This window comes from Balaenoptera borealis (genome assembly GCF_965194805.1).
Source record: "Balaenoptera borealis genome assembly, chromosome: 10".
Classification (NCBI taxonomy): Eukaryota; Metazoa; Chordata; class Mammalia; order Artiodactyla; family Balaenopteridae; genus Balaenoptera; species Balaenoptera borealis.
In genome coordinates, this window is record NC_138874.1 from 8,689,306 (window position 1) to 8,712,420 (window position 23,115).

General features: G+C 38.0%; 1 protein-coding gene and 1 pseudogene across 2 annotated transcripts in view; both read right to left on the reverse strand.

The window, feature by feature from the left end:
* Nucleotides 1-23,115, reverse strand: part of RYR2 (ryanodine receptor 2) — a 777,004-nt gene that overhangs the window by 557,159 nt on the left and 196,730 nt on the right. The window contains exon 2 of the mRNA XM_082407544.1: nucleotides 12,101-12,220. Within this exon, the coding sequence (XP_082263670.1) occupies nucleotides 12,101-12,220 (120 nt within the window). The remainder of the gene's footprint in view (nucleotides 1-12,100; nucleotides 12,221-23,115) is intronic.
* LOC309635605 (non-selective voltage-gated ion channel VDAC1 pseudogene) lies at nucleotides 913-2,728 on the reverse strand (annotated as a pseudogene). The gene has a single exon. The product of its transcript is annotated as a non-selective voltage-gated ion channel VDAC1 pseudogene (transcript).

Below are 23,115 nucleotides of genomic sequence, written 5' to 3' on the forward strand. Positions count from 1 at the left end.
TCTTATACCTAACATTTTCTGTTGTCCTTTTTATTTAAATGCATTATTTTATACCATATTTAGGTTCACAGCAAATTTGAATGGAAAACACAAAGATTTTCCGATTACTCTCTGCCCACAGACATGCTAAGCCTCTGCCATTATTAACATCCCTCACCAGCTGGTACATCTGTTATAAGAAATGAAACTTCACTGACATATCTAATCACCCAAAGTCTACAGTTCTCACTCTTGGTTCTGTACATTCTATGGATTTTAACCAATGTATAATGGCATGTATCCATCATTAGAATATCATACGGAATAGTTTCTCTGCCCTAAAAATCCTCTTATTCATCCCTCCTCCCTAACGCCTGGCAACCACTGATCTTTTTACTGTCTTCATAGTTTTGACTTTTCCAGAATGTCATATAGGTGGAATCCTACAGTATGCAGCCTTTTCGGATTGGCTTCTTTTACTCAATAATATGCATTTAAGTCTCTTCCATGTCTTTTCATGGGTTGATAGCTTATTTCTTTTGAGTACTGAGTAATATTCCACTATCTATATGTAACACCGCTTATTTATCCATTCACCTACTGAAGGACATGCTGGTTGCTTCCAAGTTTTGACAATTATGAATAAAGCTGCTATAAACATCCACGTGCAAGTTTTTGTGTGAACATTTAAACTTTCAACTCCTTTGGGTAAATACCAAGGAGCATGATGGCTGGATCATATGGTCAGAGTATGTTTAGTTTTGTAAGAAGCCTCCAAACTGTCTTCCAAAGTGGCTGAACTATTACGCATTCCCAACAATGACGAATGAGAACTTCTGTTGCTTCACAACCTTTTCAGCATCTGGTATTGTCAATGTTCTGGATTTTGGTCACTAATAGGCACAGTGGAATTTCATTGTTTTGTTGTTGTTGTTGTTGTTGTTTTTTAAGGTTTCAATATTTTATTCAAGTTTTATTTTAAGTGATGTTAATTACAGCATTTGAAGGGGAGGAACTAATTCCACACAAAATGGAAGACTCTAAAATGTACCCATTAAACTGCTAAAAAATAAACTGAGTGGCGAAAATACAACAGAAGTTCAATTTAGATTCTGAGTGTTGTCACCATGTGATTACAGTCACAGAGACTCTTCCCAGCTTGCAGCTGGAGCTCTTAGAAGCTATTTCATACTCTGGTGCAAGGGCAAAAAAACACAACATGAGAAAAAACACAATTAAGTCCTGAATTATTGGCTTCATCACATCCACCTTCTCCACCCCAAAATGGCACAGAAGAAACACCTACCACTCCCTGCAGACGACTTTTGGTGTAAAACAGGTGATGTAGTGGGGTGGGAAAAGTCCCTGTCTAAAAAATTACCTTTCAGATGAGTTTGTATACACCATCAAAGAGCCTCTCCTCAATCAGGGTAGGAGACCAAGGTTCAATTCTCAGGAAGTCACAATTTCATTCATTTACTTAATACGAATTTACAAATTACAAAGTGCCTGCAAATTACCAACTTCCACTTGCAGCCATTTCTAGGTAAAAAAGAAACCTGACATCTCTAGAGGGGCCAGCAAGCTCCCCCTCAAGTCTACAGCTGAAAGGACCTTTTTTGAAATTGGGTTTCTTCTGTACCTCTGAAAGGGTAACACCCAAAGCTGAATCACCTTTAACCTGGAAGTCTAACATAATATTTAGCGATACTTGCATCCCAGACATACAACATTAAAAGGTACACTAAATTCTGAAGGTAGCTATGCTGCAAAATAGTTTAAAATTAAACGACTGTACAGTATTCATTTACGCTTGAAACTCCAGTCCTAGACCAAGCTTGTGGCCACCAGCACTGACATTCTTGCCATCCAGCAGAGCTGACAGTGTCAGTTTGATACCTGGCTTTAGGGTCTGAGTATATTCAAACCCCATCAGGCTGGAGTTGTTCACTTTAGCCGAGAGGCAGGCGTCAGGGTCGATCTGGTACTTGGCTGCTATTCCGAAGCAAGTGTTACTGTTTCCCGCTGTCCAGGCCAGATTAACAGCAGTCTCCAACTATCTTGTTCACCTTCTGATAAATGAAGCCGCCAAACTCTGTCCCATCAATTTTCATTAGCGTGAAGCTGGAATTCATCGGTCTTGTAGCCAACCGCAAAGTTGCTCTGGGTCACTCGAGACTTTGTGGTCTCAAAATTCATCTGGTAGCCAGCCAGCCCACCCGCCCTCATAACCCAGCACGAGAGCACCCGGGTGGAAGGCCCGGCAATGTCGAAATCCACGTCACAGCCCAGGTTGATAATGTTCCCGCTTGTACCCTGTCTTGATTTTAGCATTTTTTCCCCCAGTGTTTGGTGAGAAGGATGAATCGAACGTCAGCTTCAGGCCACGTGCCAGCTGATCTTCCACAGTAATCTCCGTGCCTTGTGTGTTGTCAGCGCTCCATTTCTCCGTAAACGTCAGACCATATTCGGTCCATCTGTACTTAGTTTCCAGACTGCCCGTCACTTTGGTGGTCTCAGTGTTGGCTGAACTTGAGCTTGTAAATTCCAGTCCATTCTCAGATTTTGTTTGCAAATCAAGTTTTATTAAGCCAAATCCATAGCCCTCGGTGAAGACATCCCTGGCAGATTTGCCAAGATCAGCATACATGGGAGGCACAGGCATCTTCTGCTCAGAAGCGGTGGCAGTGGGCTCCGCGGCGGCTATGGCGGGGGCTGCAGCGTGAGGAACCGAGCGAGCGGCGGGGCAGAGGGCCTATCTCATTGTTTTTATTTGCACTTCTCTAATGACATAAGATGCGGAACAACTTTTCATGTGCTTATTTATGATCGATATACAGGTATCCCCGACTTTTCAAAAGTCTATTTTTATGCCAGTTTGCTTTTAGGGAAGATGTACATTAGTACCTGTTTGCTAATCAAAAGAAATCGGAAGAGGATGTTTGCTTTTACAAATAAAGGCAAAAAGCAGAAACAGCGTTCAGCTTTTGTCTTGCAGCAAGCCATTACAGATCCAGCCCATACTCTGAGCAACAAGAGTGGCACCAAGGAGCATGATGGCTGGGTCATATGGTCAGAGTATGCTTAGTTTTGTAAGAAGCCTCCAAACTGTCTTCGCGCAGTCCTTCCTCAGAAGCTACGCTCAGCAAATCAGCATCAAGCAGCCCCAGCTTTGACTGTGTCTGTGAGCATCTGTGCTTTACCTCAGTTTAATTTGTGCATCTGTTAGCAAGATGTGTCCTGAGGTAACTGCTTGTTTGCTTTAAGCCATTTTGCCTTATGAAAAGTTTCATAGGAATGCTCTACTTTCAGATGGCAGGGGAAACCTGTTATCTCCTTAAATGAGGTGTCTTAAGGCCTCTGGCCCATTTTTTCAATCGGGTTGTTTCCTTACTTCTGAGTTTTAAGAGTTCTTTCTATATTTTGGAAACAGTCCTTTATCACATGGGTCTTTTCCAAGTATTTTTTCTCAGTCTGAGACTTATCTTCTCATTCTTTTGACACTGTCTTTCTCAGAGCAGAAGTTTTTAATTTTAATGAAGTCCAGCTTATCCATTCTTTCACGGATCGTGCCTTTGCTGTTGTAATTAAAAACTCATCAACACACCCTAGATCATCTAGGTTTTTCTAACTATGTTATCTTCTGGGATTTTATAGTTTTGCATTTTTCATTTAAGTCTGTGATGCATTTTGAATTAATTTTTGTCAAGGGTGTAAGGTCTGTGTCTAGATTCATTTGTTTGCATGTGGATACCCAGTTGTTCCAGCACCTTTTGTTAAAAAGACTACCTTGGCTCTATTGGACTGACTTTGCTCCTCTGTCAAAGAACACCTGAGTTTATCTGTGGGTCTATTTCTGGGCTCTCTATTCTGTTCCATTAATCTACTGGTCCAATCTTTCACCATTATCACATTGTCTTGATTACTGTAGATTTACAGCAAGACTTTAAGTTGGATAGTGTCAGTTCTCCAACTTTGTTCTTCTCCGTCAACACTGTTGGCCATTCTGGGTATTTTCCCCTCTCCAACTAAACTTTAGAATAAGCTTGTCAATATTCACAAAATAACTTGCTGGGATTTTTACAGGGATTGCACTGAATCTGTAGATCAAGTCAGGAAGAACTGATATTTTGACAGTATTGAGTCTTCCTATCCATGAACACAAAATATATCTATTTAATTTTTCTTTGATATCTTTCAAAGTTTTGTAGTTTTTCTCATATAGATATTATAATATTTTATTAGATTTATACCTAAGTATTCCATTTTGGCATGTTAATATAAATGGTATTGTGTTTTTAATTTCAAATTCCACTTGTTTATTGTCAGTATAGTGGGAAGTAATTGACTTTTGTATACTAAATTTGTATCTTGCAATAATTGCTTATTAATTTTAGGAGTTTTTGGTTGATTCTTTCAGATTTTCTACATAGATTTATAACATCATCTATGAACAGACAGTTTTACAAGAGGGAAGAGATATGGGAACATATGTATATGTATAACTGACTCACTTTGTTATAAAGCAGAAACTAACACACCATTGTAAAGCAATTATACTCCAATAAAGATGTTAAAAAAAAAAAAAGACAGTTTTATTTCTCCCTTTCCCATCTGTAGGCCTTTTATTTCCTTTTCTTGTCTCAATGCATTAGCTAGGACTTCCAGTACAATGTTGAAAAGAAATGGTGAGAAGGGATGTTCTTGGCTTGTTCCTGATCTTTGCAGGAAAGCTTCAAGCTTCTCACCATTAAGTATATTAGCTGTAGGTTTTCTGTAGATAATCTTTATCAAGTTGAGAAAGTAAACTAAGACTATATGGGAACTAAGAGGTTTTTTTTTTTTTATTATGAATGCATATTGTTTTTTCCAACAGAATTTCTGCATCTATTAATATGATCGTGTGATTTTTCTTTTTCTATTGATGTGATGGATACATTAATTGATTTTTGAATGTTGAACTAGACTTGTGTACCTGGAATAAATCCTATGTGGTCAAGGTGTATAATTCTTCTTATACATTATTGGATTCTATTTACTAATATTTTCTTGAGGATTTTTATATCTACGTATAAAGAGATATTGTCTGTAGTTTTTTTTTCTTGTAATGTCATTATCTTATTTTGATATAAGGGTAATGTTGGTTTCATAAATGAGTAAAAAAGTATTCCTTCTGCATCAATCACCTGAAAAAGATTATAAAGAATTGGTATAGTGTCTTCCTTAAGAATAGTAAGTGAGGGAATTCCCCAGGGGCGCAGTGGTTAAGAATCCACCTGCCAATGCAGGGGACACGGGTTCGAGCCCTGGTCCGGGAAGATCCCACATGCCGTGGAGCAACTAAGCCCGTGTGCCACAACTACTGACCCTGCACTCTAGAACCCGTGAGCCACAACTACTGAGCCTGCATGCCACAACTACTGAAGCCCACGCACCTAGAGCCCATGCTCCGCAACAAGAGAAGCCATCGCAATGAGAAGCCCGCACACCACAACGAAGAGTAGGCCCCGTTCGTGGCAACTAGAGAAAGCCCACACACAGCAACGAAGACCCAACGCAGCCATAAGTGAAAGAAAAAGAAAAAGAAAAAAAGAAAGGAAGGAATGAAGGAAGGAAGAAAAAAAGAATAATAAGTGAATAATCCATTGGGCCTGGTGCTTTCTGTTTAGAAAGTTATTAAATGAATACATATGTATATATTTAAATACAGTATTGCTATTACTATTTTCAACAATCTGTTAGGTCAATTAAGAATAAGAAAAATAAAAGTTTTTATTTTATTTTAACTACTCATTCTCTGATGCTCTTCCTTCCTTGCTAAAGATTAGAGTTCCTGACCTATATATTTTCCTTATTACTGCAGAACTTCTTTTAACATTTCTTGCAAAGCAGGTCTACTGGCAAAAAATTCCCTGAATGTTCATTTGTCTGAGAAAGTCTTTCTTCTTCACTTCTGAAGGGTAACTTTGCAGGATATTGAATTCTGGGTTGGTATAGAGATTTTTTTTTCTCTCAACACTAAATATTTCATTCCAGTTTCTTCTCGTTTCCAGTGGTGTTTCGGGAAGTTGGATGTACTTCTTATCTTTGCTCCTCCATTGGTAAGTTTTTTCCCTCTGGCTTCTCTCTGGACTTTTTCTTTAATTTTCTGTACCTTGAAAATGATACACCTATGTGTAGGGGTCTTTTGCATTTATTCTGCTTGGTGTTCTCTGAACTTCCTGGATCGGTGGTTAAGTGTCTGACGTTAATTTGCAGAAATTATCAGTCTTTATTGTTTCGAATATTTCTTCTATTCCTTTCATCATGATTCTCGAGAACTTCTGTAGTTGTCCTACAGCTCTTAGATACTCAATTCTGTTATGGTTTTTCTTTCAGTCATTTTTCTCTTTGCTTTTCAGTTTTGCAGGCTTCTTTTGAGATACTCTCAAGCTCAGAAACTGTTTGCTCGGCGACGTCCCATTTACTAATAAGCCCATCAAAGGCATTCTTAATTTCTGTTACAGTGTCTTTGATCTCCAGCATTTCTTTTTCCTTCTTTCCTAGAATTTCCACCTCTCTGCTTACACTGCCCATCTGTTCTTATAGGCAGTCTACCTTATCCATTGGAACCTTTAGCATATTAATCATGGTTGTTTTAAATTCCTGGTTTACAGTTGAAAGTCTGGTGGGCCTGGATTACCTATAGATATTATTCTGCTCCTTATTCTCTGTGACATATAAAATTACATTTACATACATAATGGAAAAGTGTAAATAATTATATAAATAAATGTAAATTAGATTACTCCACTTACACAGTATAAATTATACGTGATTATTTATAAATTATACATGATTATATATAAATTATATGATTATATGTAATTATATATACATATAATTAAATATATATATATAACTATATCGTTATATATATAATGATATAGTTATATATATATAGTTATATAAAAGAGAGACAAATAAGGAGCAGAATTATGTCTACAGGCAACAAAAGCACACCAGATAAACAGATAAAAATTGAGATGAGCTTCCTTGTACGCTTGGGAAAGGAGGGTGGGTCAGCATAGCTTTTGTAGCTTCAGGGTCCTACAGCAACTTGTTCTGCTGTTTTCATCTAGTGTTCAAAACAAGGCTTTTTGATTATGAGATCTATTGGCTGTTTCCCTGCCCCACTTCCACCTGGTCCTTCTCTATCCTTTGCCCCTATCCACCCTGCTCAATCTGAACTGGATTCCCAACAATTTCCCCTCGGAGCAGGGCTTTGTCAAGAAAAGAGCCTTATTTGGTTAGTTTCACAAGTCCATAAGCCAAGACTGCTCTAGAAACATCCATCCTTATCATAGTTCCTTTGCTCCTTCCTAGTTTTAGCTGCTAGTTTCACATTGGCCCACCATGCTTTCTAGTGAGTACCTGTTACCGGTTTTCAGAGACAGCAGAAATCATGTTATCTCCCCTACACTTCCTCCCCTACACTTCCTGATACCAGAACTGGGGATAACTTGTCACCTAGTTTGTTTCAGACATTATATTGTCTGTGGGTTTCAGGTTTTGCCATCGTCATAGGTCTGTTTTTATGTGGAGATTCAAGGAGATTAAAAACTATGCCTCTCTAATAACTTCTCATTTCTCCATAAACTTTTTAATAATAACAAGGTGGGTATCTCTGAAAATGACTAGTTCCAAAGAACAAAAGCCCAACTTTTCAATTCTAAAATATAGAAACAAAAATGTCATTCATATAAGTAGTGTGCAGTAAATATCCATAATTATGAATTATGAATAACTAATTAAACATATCATCAGATTTAATGTTTACATGTTCTGCAAGAAAAATCTATGCTGGAATTATGAAACATTCTCTTTCAGGCACAGATCAGCCTGAAAAAATATCCTAGGAAAATGAAACAGTCTTCTGAAAAAGTAAGTCTTGCATTTGATTAGAAGATTCTGTAGCTTAAGGTTTTTCTGGGATCATTTCCAGGAACATGTATATAATTTACAGTGACTGACTACTCAATGCCAACAATAATTCTGTTCTCTCAACCTTTATAATAAATGCAGGAGACACCAATTTGAGGGGTAAAAAAAAAAGGCCATCTCTCATTTTCTACCAATGAACGTCAAATCCAGATATATCTGCATGAAACACATCTGCACCCAGGCTTAGATAGTTTAAACATCAACTGAAATCCACAGTTTTGACTCTTTGCTATTATAGAAAATTAAAAGTCTATTTTATAAAATAAATTGCCCTAAGACTAGTGGTTGCCTTTCAAATTTAATAATCCATTAAATGTTATGAATCACACACTAGTGCTTCATACTAAAAAACAAGAAAATAAATGAGCTATACCCAGGTCCTCAGGGAATTTAGAAGCTGGTGTATGTACCTGGGAGTATATATACTTACATATTCAGGGAGAGAAGATGTTGTGGGTATTACACAGAATTAAGCCCAACTGACAATATAATAGAAATATAAATAAATCACTTAAGAAAAACAGAGAGAAAAACAGCCCAGAGGAGGGACTATTTGAGATAGGCTTTGAAGGACAAGCAGTATTTCACCAGCAGGAAACGTAAAGGAAGGCTATACAAGTCAGGGAGAACAAAGTAAAACAGAGATATGAAAAAAAACTGACACAGTAGGGAATCATCAAGTAATCTGAGTAGGGGAAAGAAAAGAGTATTTATGTTGTAAGAACTTTAAAAAAAAGTTCAGATTGGCTTACTGGACTTCAGTTACTATTTTATTCTATGCTTGATAAACAATTTCATTATCTCATCTTAAATACAAATTATCAGATAAACCGAAAAAGAATAACAGAGCACAACAACAACAAAAATGGTTGAAATGGTCAGTTCACTATGTCAACAGTCACAACTAGATAGCCAAGTATCCCTGCGAAGAATTAACCAGTTTATTTTTTTCCAAAAAATTTTTTCAGTTTTTTTCAGATATAATTGACATGCATCACTGTGTAAGCTTTTACTGAAGTATAGTTGATTTACAATATTATATTAGTTTCAGGTATACTAACATGGAATATACTAGACTGTTCCACGTATGTTCACTTCTAGGATTTTATGGTTTCAGGTCTGACATTTAGGTCTTTAATCCATTTTGAGTTTATGTTGTATACAGTGTGAAGAAATGTTCTAATCTCATTCTTTTATAGGTAGCTGTCCAGTATTCCCAGCACCACTTACTGAAGAGACTGTTTTTTCTCCACTGTATATTCTTGCCTCATTTGTCATAAATTGACTGTAGGTGCCTGGGTTTATTTATTTCTGGGCTCTCTATGCCGTTCCATTGATCTATGTGTCTCTTTTTATGTACCATGCTGTTCTGATTACTGTAGCTTTGTAGTATAGTCTGAGGTCAAAGAGCATGACACCTCCAGCTTTGTTCTTTTTTTCTCAAAATTACTTTGGCAATTCAGGTCTTTTTGAGTTCCATATACATTTTAGGATTATTTGCTCTAGCTCTGTGAAAATTTTATGGGTATTCTGATAGGGATTGAATTAAATCTGTAGATTGCTTTGGGTAGCAGACATTTTACCAATACTATTTCTTCCAATCCATGAATGGAATATCTTTCCATTTCTTTGTACCATCTTCAATTTCCTTCAACAGTGTTTTATAGTTTTCATAGTATAGGTCTTTCACTGCCTTAGTTAAGTTTATTCCTGGGTATTTTATTCTTTTTGATGCAATTTTAAACAGGATTGTTTTTGTTTTCTCTTTAGGAGAGTTCATTGTTAGGATATAGTAAGCGGGGTTGGAGTGTTTGCTGGGCTCAGGCTGTGGCGTGCACTGGGGCAGTCACAGGCAACCAGGCAGCCATCCCAGTAGTTTTCAATCTGCCCTCTCCACCCTGCTTCAGGAGCAAGCCAGCACAAGCACACTGCTCACAGGCAACGTTCAGGCTTCCCATAGCCCTCCTTTGAGTCCCACCAGCCCTCCCACCAGCCAAAGGGGCTCATTTTCCCTGTGTCAGACCCCAGGGCTGGGGCATCCAATATGTGACAGGAACTGCTGACTCCTCAGGGCAAATCTCCACCCGTGTAATCTCTCTTTTCCTCTGAGTCCCCTCCCAAAGGCACAGGTCCCAACCTGATCACTTCTCCTCCTTTCCTACCCGATTCCATGAGGATCTTTCTTATAGCCTTGGCTGTACAGGAGTCTTTGTGCCAGTCTCCAGTTAGTTTTCAGTGAGAAGTGTCCCACATGTAGATGTATTTTTGATGTGTTTGTGGGGAGAGGTGAGCTCCACCTCCTCCTAACTCCTCCATCTTGATCTATTTCAAGATTAACCAGTTTAAATGAATGCCTAGCCTATTTCAGTGCCTTGACTGCTACATGACATACCTACTAGAGCATCAGGAGAGTTCATTTTTAGTACTGGAAACCAGCTCTTACATTAAAGGACCAAGAGAACCATAGCCAGTACAGTGAAAAATAAAAACCCAGCTAACTAATTGGCCTGCCTGGTTCTAGCCACGACAAAATACCAGAAACCACAGGGAAAATACTAAATATTAAAATTCTTATTAAGTTCTTTTTAAGAAGAATATTTTTCACAACTGATACCTACTGTGGTAATTTTCGCATAGCGAATGTTCAATAAACACTTGTCAAATTAAAAATAAGTCTAGGCAGGGCTCTAAAATGCATAATGTTTTGTCACCCACCATTACAATATTAATAATGTGACTTGGCATTAAATTACTATAATAAATAAATCATATGTATACATTGCTCAGTGTTATTCCACAGAGTAATGAAAGGGGTACTGTGATATAAAGGGAAGAATCAGGGACTCGAAGCCAAAAGACCGAGGTGTTAAGTGTGAAAAGCTATTGTCGACACTTGCTTTGAGTCCCAGGAAGCCTTTGGTCTAGTACCTGCCCTCTACCAGCCCCCGTGTCCTCATGCGTACAGTGACTATGACAGCAATAACCACGCACACATTCTCCTATTGTGACAACTACATGAAATCATGCAGGTCAAAGGACTCTGTAAACTAAAAAGTGCTACACAAAAGATTATTAAATTGACTGTTTTCTGGTTGATTTTCTACCCCCAGAAACATCTTCATTTCCTCTCTTTCCTTTATTCTACACAGTCATCTATCAGCACATCCTCTAAATCCTACAAGTCTATTCTCACCCCCACCCCAAGTTTCCCACCACCGTTGCTTCTCATCTGAAGACCCAGCAGCTGCCCTGCAGAATTCTGCAGGCACCTTGCACCTGCTCTCGCTGCTTCTAATCTTACTCTTTCAAAAGCTTCTAATCTCTCACCAGAACCCAACCATGCTGGCAACTTAATCTTGGACTTCTATCTTCCAAAACTGTGAGAAATAAATTTCTGTTGTTTAAGCCAAAAAAAAAAAACAACAACAAAAAACCACAAAAGCCTCTAATCCACAGAAGAGCCAAATCAAATATTTACTTAAATATTAAATCAAATTGCATTGCTCACCTGATCCAATGGCCTCCCTTTATACTAGGAAGGAACCTCAATTGCTAACCAACGGCTGACAGGCCCTTCACCTCTCCTCACCGGTGGCCCCATTCATGGTACTAGAGCTGCAGTGGCTTACCTGTTTTTCCTTAAACACTCTGCAAGCACATTCCTAACAAGGGGCCCTTGCATTGCCTCGTTCTTTCCAGAATGGTCAAGAACTTAGTACTTCTCCCTCCCTCACTTCATTCTGCTCAAATATCACTGCCTCAGAAAGGCCTTCCCTAAAAACACCCTTTGTGAAAGGGTGAGTCCTTGCCTTATTGCTCTCCACCCTGTTACTACTCTGCTTTTCTTCACAGCCCTTATGGGTTCTGAAATTATATCACTTACTTATATTGTTTACTTTTCCCCTACTATATATAAACAGCACAGGGCAAGGACTTTGGCTATTCCTGTTAACAATCGCATCTGAGTTATTTGCAAAGAGTAGGGGGCTCAACTGAAACTCTGCTTAATGAATAGGGAAAAGATTGTTCAATTTCCTTTAGTTTCTGTTCCATAGAAAATAGCAGAGTGCCCATAAATAACTTCAATGCCCCTATTAAAACCCGAATGTTTGAGTAGCCTGAAAAGGCTTTACCCCACCTTGGAATTCGAAGTGGACTCCAAGAAGCAAAGTCTGTTGCCAAACCCTTCTGCGGCCAAACACAGCTTCTGCTGCTCTTTGTGGATGGTTGCAGTACACTGCAGAACCACTTCATCATCCTGCAGACGGGAGGAGAAGAGAAAAAAGTGAGATCTGGCATTACTTAGTCTAAATCAGATCCGCAAGGTTATTATTTAATGCTTTTTAAAATCAGACAAAAATAGGGACTTCCCTGGTGGCTCCGTGGTTAAGAATCCACCTGCCAATGCAGGGGACACGGGTTCGATCCCTGGTCCAGGAAGATCCCACATGCCATGAAGCAACTAAGCCGGTGCGCCACAACTACTGAGCCTGCACTCTAGAGTCCGTGAGCCACAACTACTGAGCTCACGTGCCGCAACTACCAAACCCAGCACGCCTAGAGCCCGTGCTCCACAACAAGAGAAGCCACCGCAATGAGAAGCCCGCGCACCGCAAGGAAGGGTAGCCCCCGCTCGCCGCAACTAGAGAAAGCCTGCACGCAGCAACGAAGACCCCAATGCAGCCAAAAATAAATAAATAAATTTTTGAAAAATTAAAAAAAATAAAATCAGAGAAAAATAAATATAAGAACAACTGTCCCCGAAAAAGCCAGAGGATCAATTCCTAGTGTACTTTTATTTGCAAAAAAAGATAACTGGGTAGGGGGAGGCGGGAGAAGTTATTGCTATTCCAGGCAATCAACAGCTTTTTTTTTTTTTTACTGTCATTACTGATCCCCAAAGGCAACCTGCATGGAGAAAAGCAAAATACAGGATTTCCATGTTAGCGCTCCTACACACTGCTTTAAATCATCAAAACTATCACAAAATGGCCTGACATATTCCTGGGACATCAAGTATTATCAAGAATGGAACAGATTCTACTAGCAGGCACACACACATCGTTCCAAAACTGGCACAGGAAAACAGGTCAATAACAGAGCTTCTGGGTTCAAATCAACCTGAAAAGTCATCTTAGTTCAACCACACGTTGGCGACTTGATCATCTTTGAAATGATCCTGGATTGCTTAAAAATGTACAGAGAGGTGATTTGTTAGTTCAGTCCTCTGCAATCCAACACTTGGTTTCCAGTCAATTAACTAAGCAGGGTTATAGGAAAAACTGTACAAGGGAAAGAGGATCCATGGGATGACTCAGTACAGGCAGCACGAGCACGACAAGATGCGCGGGCTTTAGAATTAGCAATAGCTGGGTTCTTACCCCAGTTCTGCCGTCTACAAAATGAGGAGGGAAGTGAGATCAAGCAACTTACACAGTGACTGACATACAAAACGCCCTAAATCAACAAGCAAAGCAAGATATCATTATCATTTTTTAACAGGTTCTAAGTGGCAAGTGCCTAAAAAGTCTAGCCATTTATATTTTGACATTTCAACCTCAAAGAAACAGGATACTTAACAGAGAAAAAAACAACAAACATACTCATCGACCCTTTTAATTAGAATCAAAGTGAAAAAGGAATATGAGTACATGCTAGAAGATGCTCACCATGGTAGAATGGTAGAGTGGAGGTGATAAGATATGGCGAATATTCAAAAGCAGAAAACAAGTCTTTTTGGTTAACGTGAAGAATATGCTTTATCAACTGGAAAAGTACAGCTGTAATTTAATACAAACGCTTATCATGCTATATATTTGCTTTATTTCCTATGTGGTAGCAGCAATACCTAATAGCTGGCTCATAGCACCAGTCACAGCCAAGTCCAATCTCTTAATAATTAGCTCCCAACTATCCCCACAGAGCTCACTGATTTCCAGTGAGCATTCAATTGTTACATTTTACAAGTCAATTGCTAAAAAAAAGCACTATTTTCATATAATGAGTACATCTGAATATTAATTCATGTTCTGCATGGCTATAATAAAAAATAATGAAATATCTTTGTTGTTTATATAATCTGCAAGATCAAAGATACATCATGTTTTCCAAATAGGTGGTATAATAACAAAGAACTGAACTGTGCTGATGTGCTCAATGCCTTCCCAAACCGCCACAGTCTTTTGCTATCTTGTCTCACCCTCTGGAACTAACTCTAGCAAGTAAACTACACTCTTGGGTAAGATAGGCTCGTTTGGATACTGGAGGCTATCTAAACACAGTTAGTAAATAATTACTGTAATGTACTAATTAAAGACGTTTTAGGAATGAGAATGAGAAAATACAGCAAGGTATAAGGCAGGTGAGAATAAGAGTGCTACCCAGTAAGCCTGAAAGAAGAGAAGGTGTACCATATTTACCAAAAATATAGTGTATGCCAGACCTGGCATTAATTTATTTAATCCTCACAATATCCCAGTAATATACAGATTATCCACAGATACACAGATCAGGAAAATGAGGCTCAAAGTAACTTGTTACTCACAGAAGGCTGATCATACTTATTTCTAAGAACTGGTCATTAAACCTAATTTATCTGAATGTAAAAGTCCTCAACCCCACACTGCTTCCAGAGGCTCAGTTGATTTTTTAAGACACTTGTTATCTACAGAAGTACTTCTCAGTCTTTAACATGCATCCTTTCACCTGTAGGTCTTGCTAAAATACAAGGTCTTGGGTAGATTCTGCATTTCTAACAAGTGCTCAAGTATGAGGGGGATTCAGAATGGGTCCCAGAAAGGATATGGATCCCAGAAAAGATGTGAGAAGTCTTTTATAAGAGTTTGGAGGCAGTCAGTAACAGCTGAATATTAAAATAAGTCTGTGGACTTCGGAAAGAACCAGAAATGAGAGCACATTTCTCGAGATGCTCATTAATATGTGATACAAACCAACTATATAAGGGAAAGGAACCAACAATGTACTGAACTGCTCTATTAAATTAATAAAATCAACTCACTTGTGCAGTTTCCTTACAATTTAGTGCCTCGACATTGTGTGATGAAGCGCCTGGCCACCAAGCAACACCGAGTTCAGGGAGCTCTGCCACGCCACTAACAAGAGAGCCGTGACTACAGCTTTCAACTGTGATCCAACTTTGATGGATCCTAGCCTGACACACTTATAAGACTTTTTCCAGTTTATCTGGGAGCTGTTTCTATTTTACATTCCAGTAAATGAAGAGTTCCTTTTTGACTGAAAGTGAAATATACTGAGCACTGATGGACCAAACACCCATTCGCAAACATCTGCCTATTAATTAACCCATCATTCATCTCAAAGCACAATTTTTTCTCCAGAACCACTGTGGTTGGAGAGCCTACTGAATATGCATTTTACAAGTTCTGATAAGTAGCTTTATTTTTAATTATTATAACCCATGTGCAATAAATCTGGTTATTGTCAACATATACACGTGGGCGTAAGATATCAGTATACACACACACACACACACACACGAAATCTATTTTCTATTCCAAAAAGAAAGACTAAACACTGCCTAATACTGATGGGATCCAAAGAGTTAACACTGCTCAGGTAACAGAATAAGGATACATTAAAATATGACTTCTGGGGTCATAAGGCGTCTTCTGAATTAGTCTTTGCTACCCAGGCCCCGAAGTCCAGACTCCTAACTTAACTCTCATTTCTTGCGTTCATATTTTGGTTGTATGTGCCATTGGTGTACCTTAATCCATAAAACCTAAATTCACCCTTCAATATTCATCACCTTTTGGTATACTTTGTTTTTTGAGTTCCCATGTCATATACCTAGTACCCAGGGCAACAAATTTTTCAACTCACAAGAAATCACATTCCATAAACAAAATTCTACAAAAATGAATTGTGCTTACGTTTTTAGTTCATTTAAAATTTCAAAGTCTGTTAATTAGTTAACCATGAATGACTAGCATGATGAGATAATATCTTGCTGTTTCTGGAAATGCCTGAACCTACACCAATCCTATTGTATAAAACAAAGAAACAAAATTACTAATCTTTCTATATAAAATTCTGAAAAAAAATTTTTTTAAATCTTTTAGAAGAAACTTCATGAACAATTAGATAAATGGCAGTGCTTAACTAAAAGTGATACCCAGCTTACAGTCATCAAGTCCTATGACGTCTACTCCATCAATATCTTTCAACTCCATCAATTTCTCACCACCTTAACTACCATCATCTCTTGTTTGGACATCTTCAAAACCCGTGGAATAGTTTTCCATACTGAAAACCCCCTTCCAACAGTGCTTCACCTTGAGGTCACACCATCACCCTGACTATACTGCTTCCTGGCTTAAAACTTTGTAAAAAGTGGCTTCCCACTGCTGTAAGTAAAAAGACCGAAAACATCCTCTAGCCTACAAGGCCCTGCATTGCATGGTCTGTGCCAGCCCAACATTTCCTCCTACCAATCTTCCTTCATTCCTATGCTGCTATAGGACTTTTGCACATGTCATTAAACCTGTTCTCCATCCTCTAGCTAAGATATTATCATCTTTCAAATCTCAATTCAAGCATTCTTTCCAGATGGTAGCCTTCCCTACCACCAGGCTAAGGCAGTTCCTTTGTTTTGTGTCCCTATCACACTATTTTCCTTCCTTCAGTTTCCTCAATTGTCACTATGCAACCATTTATGTAGTTATGAGAGTATACAGTATCTAACACAGTGCCTGGCAAATATACACAAATGATTATTTACCATAATCTACTTTATGATTATTCATAAACATGTGCTGCCACGTTGACAAACGGAGTTGCTTTTTAGAATTGCCAAGGTAAGATCCTATTTAATTTCCAATTAAAGTGAGTATTGTATGATCTCATTAAGTGATTTTATGGTTACATGCACCAGGAAATAGGGCAGCACTGGGGGAAAATCACCAATCCTATCACATCCATGAAGAATTTTAATGTATCATAAGTATCCATTGGACCCCTGGGGAAAAAGCAATCTAGTCCTTCATTTCCCCCTTATTTCCATATAAACATCATAAAAGTTGGATTACAACTCTTTCCATATACAATCTAAGCTATCAAGCATATTGTACTCTTGAAAAGTCAAAAAATGCTTTTAATATCTCTGGTCATTAAAAAGTGCCTCATATCACACCAGGTACTTCCCTTAGACTCTTACTAGGCTTGTCTTTCAAAATGTTTATCCAGGTTTAGACTTTCTGTAAGTAGTCCTCTCCCTCAGTTACATCCTGATAATTTTCTCACAGTTAGCTCCAACTCAAAAAGTTCACCATCTGTATTGTATCCAATGCTATCTGTCAAGCAGGTCAGATTAAACTCCATGGAAACCAGGTGTCCAATAAAAATAAACGTTTTACTTAAAACCCAAGGGAATCATACCACCGTTCAATTTAGACCACTGCTCCATAAATATACGTTGGATTGAATTCCTTTTGTTAAACACTCCTGTATTTTTCCTATGACCTTACAGCTCTTCAGCACAGAGATCAATTATTTATGGGGGGAAAGCCAGCACTACAATACTGCATTCCAGGCAATTTTGTGAGAAGTAAATAAGACATGATTTCTCTAACAAATGCTGCCACGTCTGCTGTAACAGTACAAGATGGAAAATAATTATCAAATAACACCACCAACAGCTCCTTTCAAACATTCATTTATCACTGAAATATTTTCTGAGGACATAATATGTGCTAGGAAATGTTCTAAGCCCTTGAGATGATTTACGAAATAAATCAAAGATCCCTGAACTTATTAGGCTTACATTCTAGCAGGGAATACAGACAATAAACAAAAAGACAGTAAGTTCGTAAATTATGTTAAAGGTGAAAAGTCTATGTTAAAAAAATAAAATTGGAACAGGATAAGGGGCTCATAGTGCTGCTGTGGTGGGGAAGATTGAAATTATGAATAAAATTAATGGGTTTCATTGAGACAAAGACTTGAAGCAGGGAAGGGGCATTAGCTATGTGAGTATCTGCAGAATGGGCAGTCCAGGCAGAAGCAAGGCCAGTGAAAGCCTCTCAGGCAGAAGAGTATCTGGCATGTTCAAGAAACAGGGAGGATGTCAATGAAGCTGGAGTGGATTAAGCCAGGGGGAAGAGGATGGTGGGAGATGAGGTCGGAGACAGCAGAGCCAGATCAAGACAGGCCCTGACCCCAGCCTAAAAGCCAAAAGCCTTTGGCTTTTACTGAGGAACAGGGAGTCTGTGCCATAAATAAATGAAGAGTTAAGTACGATTATTATGCTTTTGAGTATTAACAGATGAGAAGAAGAGGCATTGTGAGAGTAAATCCCCGTTACCCAGCAAAGTGGTTGAACAGGATTCAAATCTGGGTCCACCTGACTCTATAACCTAGACTCCTAACCTCTGTGCTGTACTACCTCCTACAATGATATAAAATCACTGCACTAACAGTCTGGCTAGGAATCTACCCAGAAACTAACCCTAGTATATATAAACCCCTGGTTTCCATTCATCAAATATGTTTTAGCAATGTGGCTATAGGTAAAGTGAATAAAGTTACTATATGCAGATTTAACTGTGTTAAAAACAAAACCAAATGAAAAACAAAATCACATGAAAAACAAACTTACATAAAATAACAAGCAAATTTCTTTGAATGGAGGAGCAGCAGGCAATGGTGAAGTGAGAAAAAGAAGGCTCTCTGTATCATTAGTAGGTAATTAAAATTTAGTCAATGATTAAATTTTCGACTGAGAAACGGCTGTCCAAAGTAGTGCTACTTAATGGATTTTTAGGAAAGGAGAGAGAAAGGCAAAGCAGAAGACAGAGATCAATATAGACAGAAGAGGAGGAAGGGATCTTTTTAACTTCCATTTCAGAGATGGAAAAATACCTATTTTTCTGGGCTATTGTAGAAAGAATGAACGTATTAACATCTGCCATATCCTTCAGAACTCTTTAAAATACTTGATAAAATTAAGTTGTTGGCTCTGAACTCAGCAGAGCATCTTCCTCTTCAATTAACTGCTTTTCCACTTTTCTTATTACCCTAAAACCTAGGAAACAGGAGCGGTGGTGAACCAAGATGGCAGAGGATGTCCCCAGGGCAGGCAAAGGAGGTGGCACTCTGCAGGGAGTTTCCAAACTGAAATGAAGCCCACAAAAAGTTGGCCTGATTTTTAGTATCACCATGTACAGGCAATTCTAAACTCTGTCAGAGAATACAGTTCTACCCACCTGGCTGCCTGCTGCCTCTTCCTGTGGACCACATATCCGAGCTGCTAAAGCACCAGCAGAAAGCTACGCGCATGCGCGCACCAGCAGAAAGCTACGCGCATGCGCGCGCGTGCGCGCGCACACACACACACACACACACACACACACACACACACATACAGCAACTGGTATATTAAACAGCACAAATAATTTATAGATGAAGGTACAATCCTGTAATCTGATCCCAACTACAGAAGAATGGACGTAGATCAGGACTGATGTACCCGTAAGACCACATGAGGAAGCCATTTCAGCATCACGACATGTTGTATCCCATCTACTCTCCTGTGAAATTTTATTTCAAAATGTGTGAAAAAACTTTGAAGCTGCCCTCATGAATATCACCCAAGACAGTGATGGCAAACTATATTTCTTAGTAGAAAGTAAGGAAGAAGTAAAAAAGTTTCCCAGAGACCACTAGGTAAAGGAAATTTCTTTGTTCTTAGGTTTTATTTTTTAGTTTCTCTTTTAAAGATTTTTTTGATGTGGACTATTTTTAAAGTCTTTATTGAACTTGTTACAATATTGCTTCTGTTTTATGTTTTGGTTTTTCTAGCTTCGAGACATGTGGGATCTTCGCTCCCCTATCAGGGATCGAACCCGCACCTCCCTACACTGGAAAGCGAAGTCTTAACCATTGGACCACCAGGGAAGTCCCTGCTCTTAGGTTTTAAATCCTTGAAAATAAGTACATTTCTGAAATATTTTAAATAATAATTTTTAAATTAGAATTTTAAAAGATACAGGAAAATGAAGAGCCTAAAATAGCTTGGATAACATATGAGGTCATAATCATAAAAATAGAAGCAGTTACAAAAATTAAGCATTTAATTTGACCTTTGTCGTAAGAGAATTGACATGCAAGTGAAAAATCAGATCTAGAAAGACTGAACATATTTCAGACATTCTAACTCAGTATCTGTTTCATGTGAGATAGAGATTAAAGTTGACAGATACAGTCACCAACAATAACATCAACAGAAATGTACCTTTTCCCCTTTTCCACTTGGAAAATAGCATGCATAAAATCTGTGTTCCTAGCTCTGAAATGATCTGAATTTCCTACTTGGCATTGAAGATTGCCTCACATGTAAAGATGAAATTCATCTTAATATGTGTGCTGAGTATGAGACTGTTATCCTGACTTTCTCACATCTATACATGGAATACACCCACAGAAACAGCTAGTAGAGAAAATCAGTGCTCTTACTTGCACATAAAGCATTGACATCACACATGGAGACAAGCAGAGTAACTGAGCACTCAATAATGTCTCCCTGTCACCTGGTTGATGCTCAAGCATAAAGTATTAAGAGACCAAAGAGAGTGCCGGATGGGCTGGCCCCTTAGGAGTCATTCTGCAACTACACCAGAGAGTGTACCTATTGTACAAAGTATCACTTAGATATGATGCTTCTATGAAAAATTAAGTGTATTTATTCATATGACTCTGAAATACTTAGTAGCTATGCAGAACAGATGAGACCCATATTTAACTATAAAAATATGTGTATGTTATACATAATATATTGCTTGAGATTTTGCATGCATATTTTAGAATATTCAAAGTTCTGCTCCTCCTCTCTGCAGAATGGCAGAGACCCGGGGAGAAAGCTGTAGAGCTTCTCAAAGATCCACACCAGACTTGAATGCATAAACCACATTAAAGTCCTGAAGAGCAGACAACTGTGTACGAATTATTGCAACATTTTAAGGAAGGATAACGAAAAGATTTTATGCAAAGGAAGAATGCTGAAAAGACAAAAAAAGATGGAGAAATAATTTTAGAGGCAATTTTCAAGATCTGAATCTATATATCAATAACTCTTTATTTCAAGACAGGCAATTTCTGACTCCTGAGGACACTATGCTTTCTTGTATTACATATACACAGACTCTCTCCCTCTCTCTCTCTCATATATACAAGTCTATGACCTCCAGTAAGTGCAATTCTCTTGTTACCACAGAACACAAAGACAAATTTTTAAGACTGATCAAAAAAATAAATAAATAACAGCCATCTGGACATATACATATTATACCACCCACTGGAGAATAAACACCAAAGGGTTTTTAGCAAAAACACAGAGCATGAAATAATATTATTCATAGGAACTATTTTACTCTTGTTTCTGGGATATGTTTTGATATGTACCTCCCCACCTGCATTTTTATGCAAGGCTTTCATAGCTCAAAGTGTAGGGACATAACATTTATCTATGGATTCATCGGCTTGCTTTTGAAAAACACAGGGAAATATGAGTCTGCAATTTCGGCCTCCAATTTACTTCTGTAATTGGCAAACTTATTAAATTCTGTTCTTGCTAATTATAAATATTTAATTCTGTTCTTGCTAATTATAAATGTAATTCTTTAATTAAAATGGAGATTACCATGCAGTGCACCAAAACCTCCATATTTTTATAGGCTTTCAATAAATTTCCTCAGTTTTCTTGCAATCCATGAATATTTCAGCTGAAGGGTTTTCTCTGACCTGGGAACAAATCAACGAACCACCAAACTATACCTGAGCATTAAGCTATTTCTGGTAAGAGTCAGGTTGTACATATGCACTCTAGAAAGTGAGTACAAGCAAAATAGCAATTTTCAGCCTTTCTGTTGTTTTCACTCAGCTTAACCCAAGTATTATAAACATCAGCAAAAGGTTACTTTGTACTTGAAGCAAAATCATGATACAAATATTAGGACCAGCTTTTGAAAAGCTTGGTGCTGAACTCACAAGTGCCAGTTTACAAGGGGTTAAATATAATGGATGGAAAATACAAAAGTTACCCAGATAAAGTGAGACACACAAAGTATCTGTTACAGAAATCTTGTGTTTGTGCAAAAAGAGCCCCCTAGAGCCCAATTAGAAACTCAGTGTCTTTATCTATTAGGTGGAAGTTATATAATAATGTTATGTAATAACAAGTTTTATAACAGTATAATAAGTTACACAGTAAGAATTAATATAGTAAGTTATATAATAATAACTTGCCCACTATATATAACTATTATTTAATCATTTGTAATACTAAATAATATGAATTAATACTAAATAATATGAATTAATAATATGTAATACTAAATAATATGACCAGACTCAGAGTTTAAATCCCAGCTCTCCAGCTCTCCTTTTTCTAGTCACTGTGATTGTCAGTAGTTTCATCTATGAAATGAGAGAACACCTACCTTACACGGTTGTTGCATGCAAGGGATTAAATTAATCAAGAATCTAATATTTACAAAGTGCACGGGAAAGGGTGCCCAGAATATAAAAGATGATTAATAATTGTTATTTCATCATTCCTATTTTTGTAAGAAGTAAATTCACTTATTCAAGACATGACCACCAACATAGCAGAACAAGTTCTTGCACCCATTGAGCTTATACTCAAGGAAGAGATAAATAATAAGAAAATGAATAGTTTATAAAATTTAACATCAGATAGTGATAAGAGCCAAGAATACAAAAGGACAAGTCAAAGATATCAAGAGTAATGAAGGGGATTATTATATTAGAGGCTGGTCAGAATCAGTTTCTCTGATGAGAAGACTATGAACAAAGATCAGAATAAACTTGGGAGTGAGCACGTGGAATATTCCAGGCAGGGAAGGGCAGCAAACACAGCAACCCTGCACTAGGAAAGGGTCTGGTGAGCGAGGGGCTGGGGGGATGAGTAGAAGAAACAATGGCAGAAACTTAGCAGGGCTGGATCCAGAGGGGATTGTAGGTCACGGGAAGGACTCTGGAGTTTGGTCCAAGTATGATACTAGCAATCTACAGCTTTAATGCAATCCCTATCAAAATACCCATGACATTTTTCACCGAACTAGAACAAATAATCCTAGAATTTATGTGGAACCACAA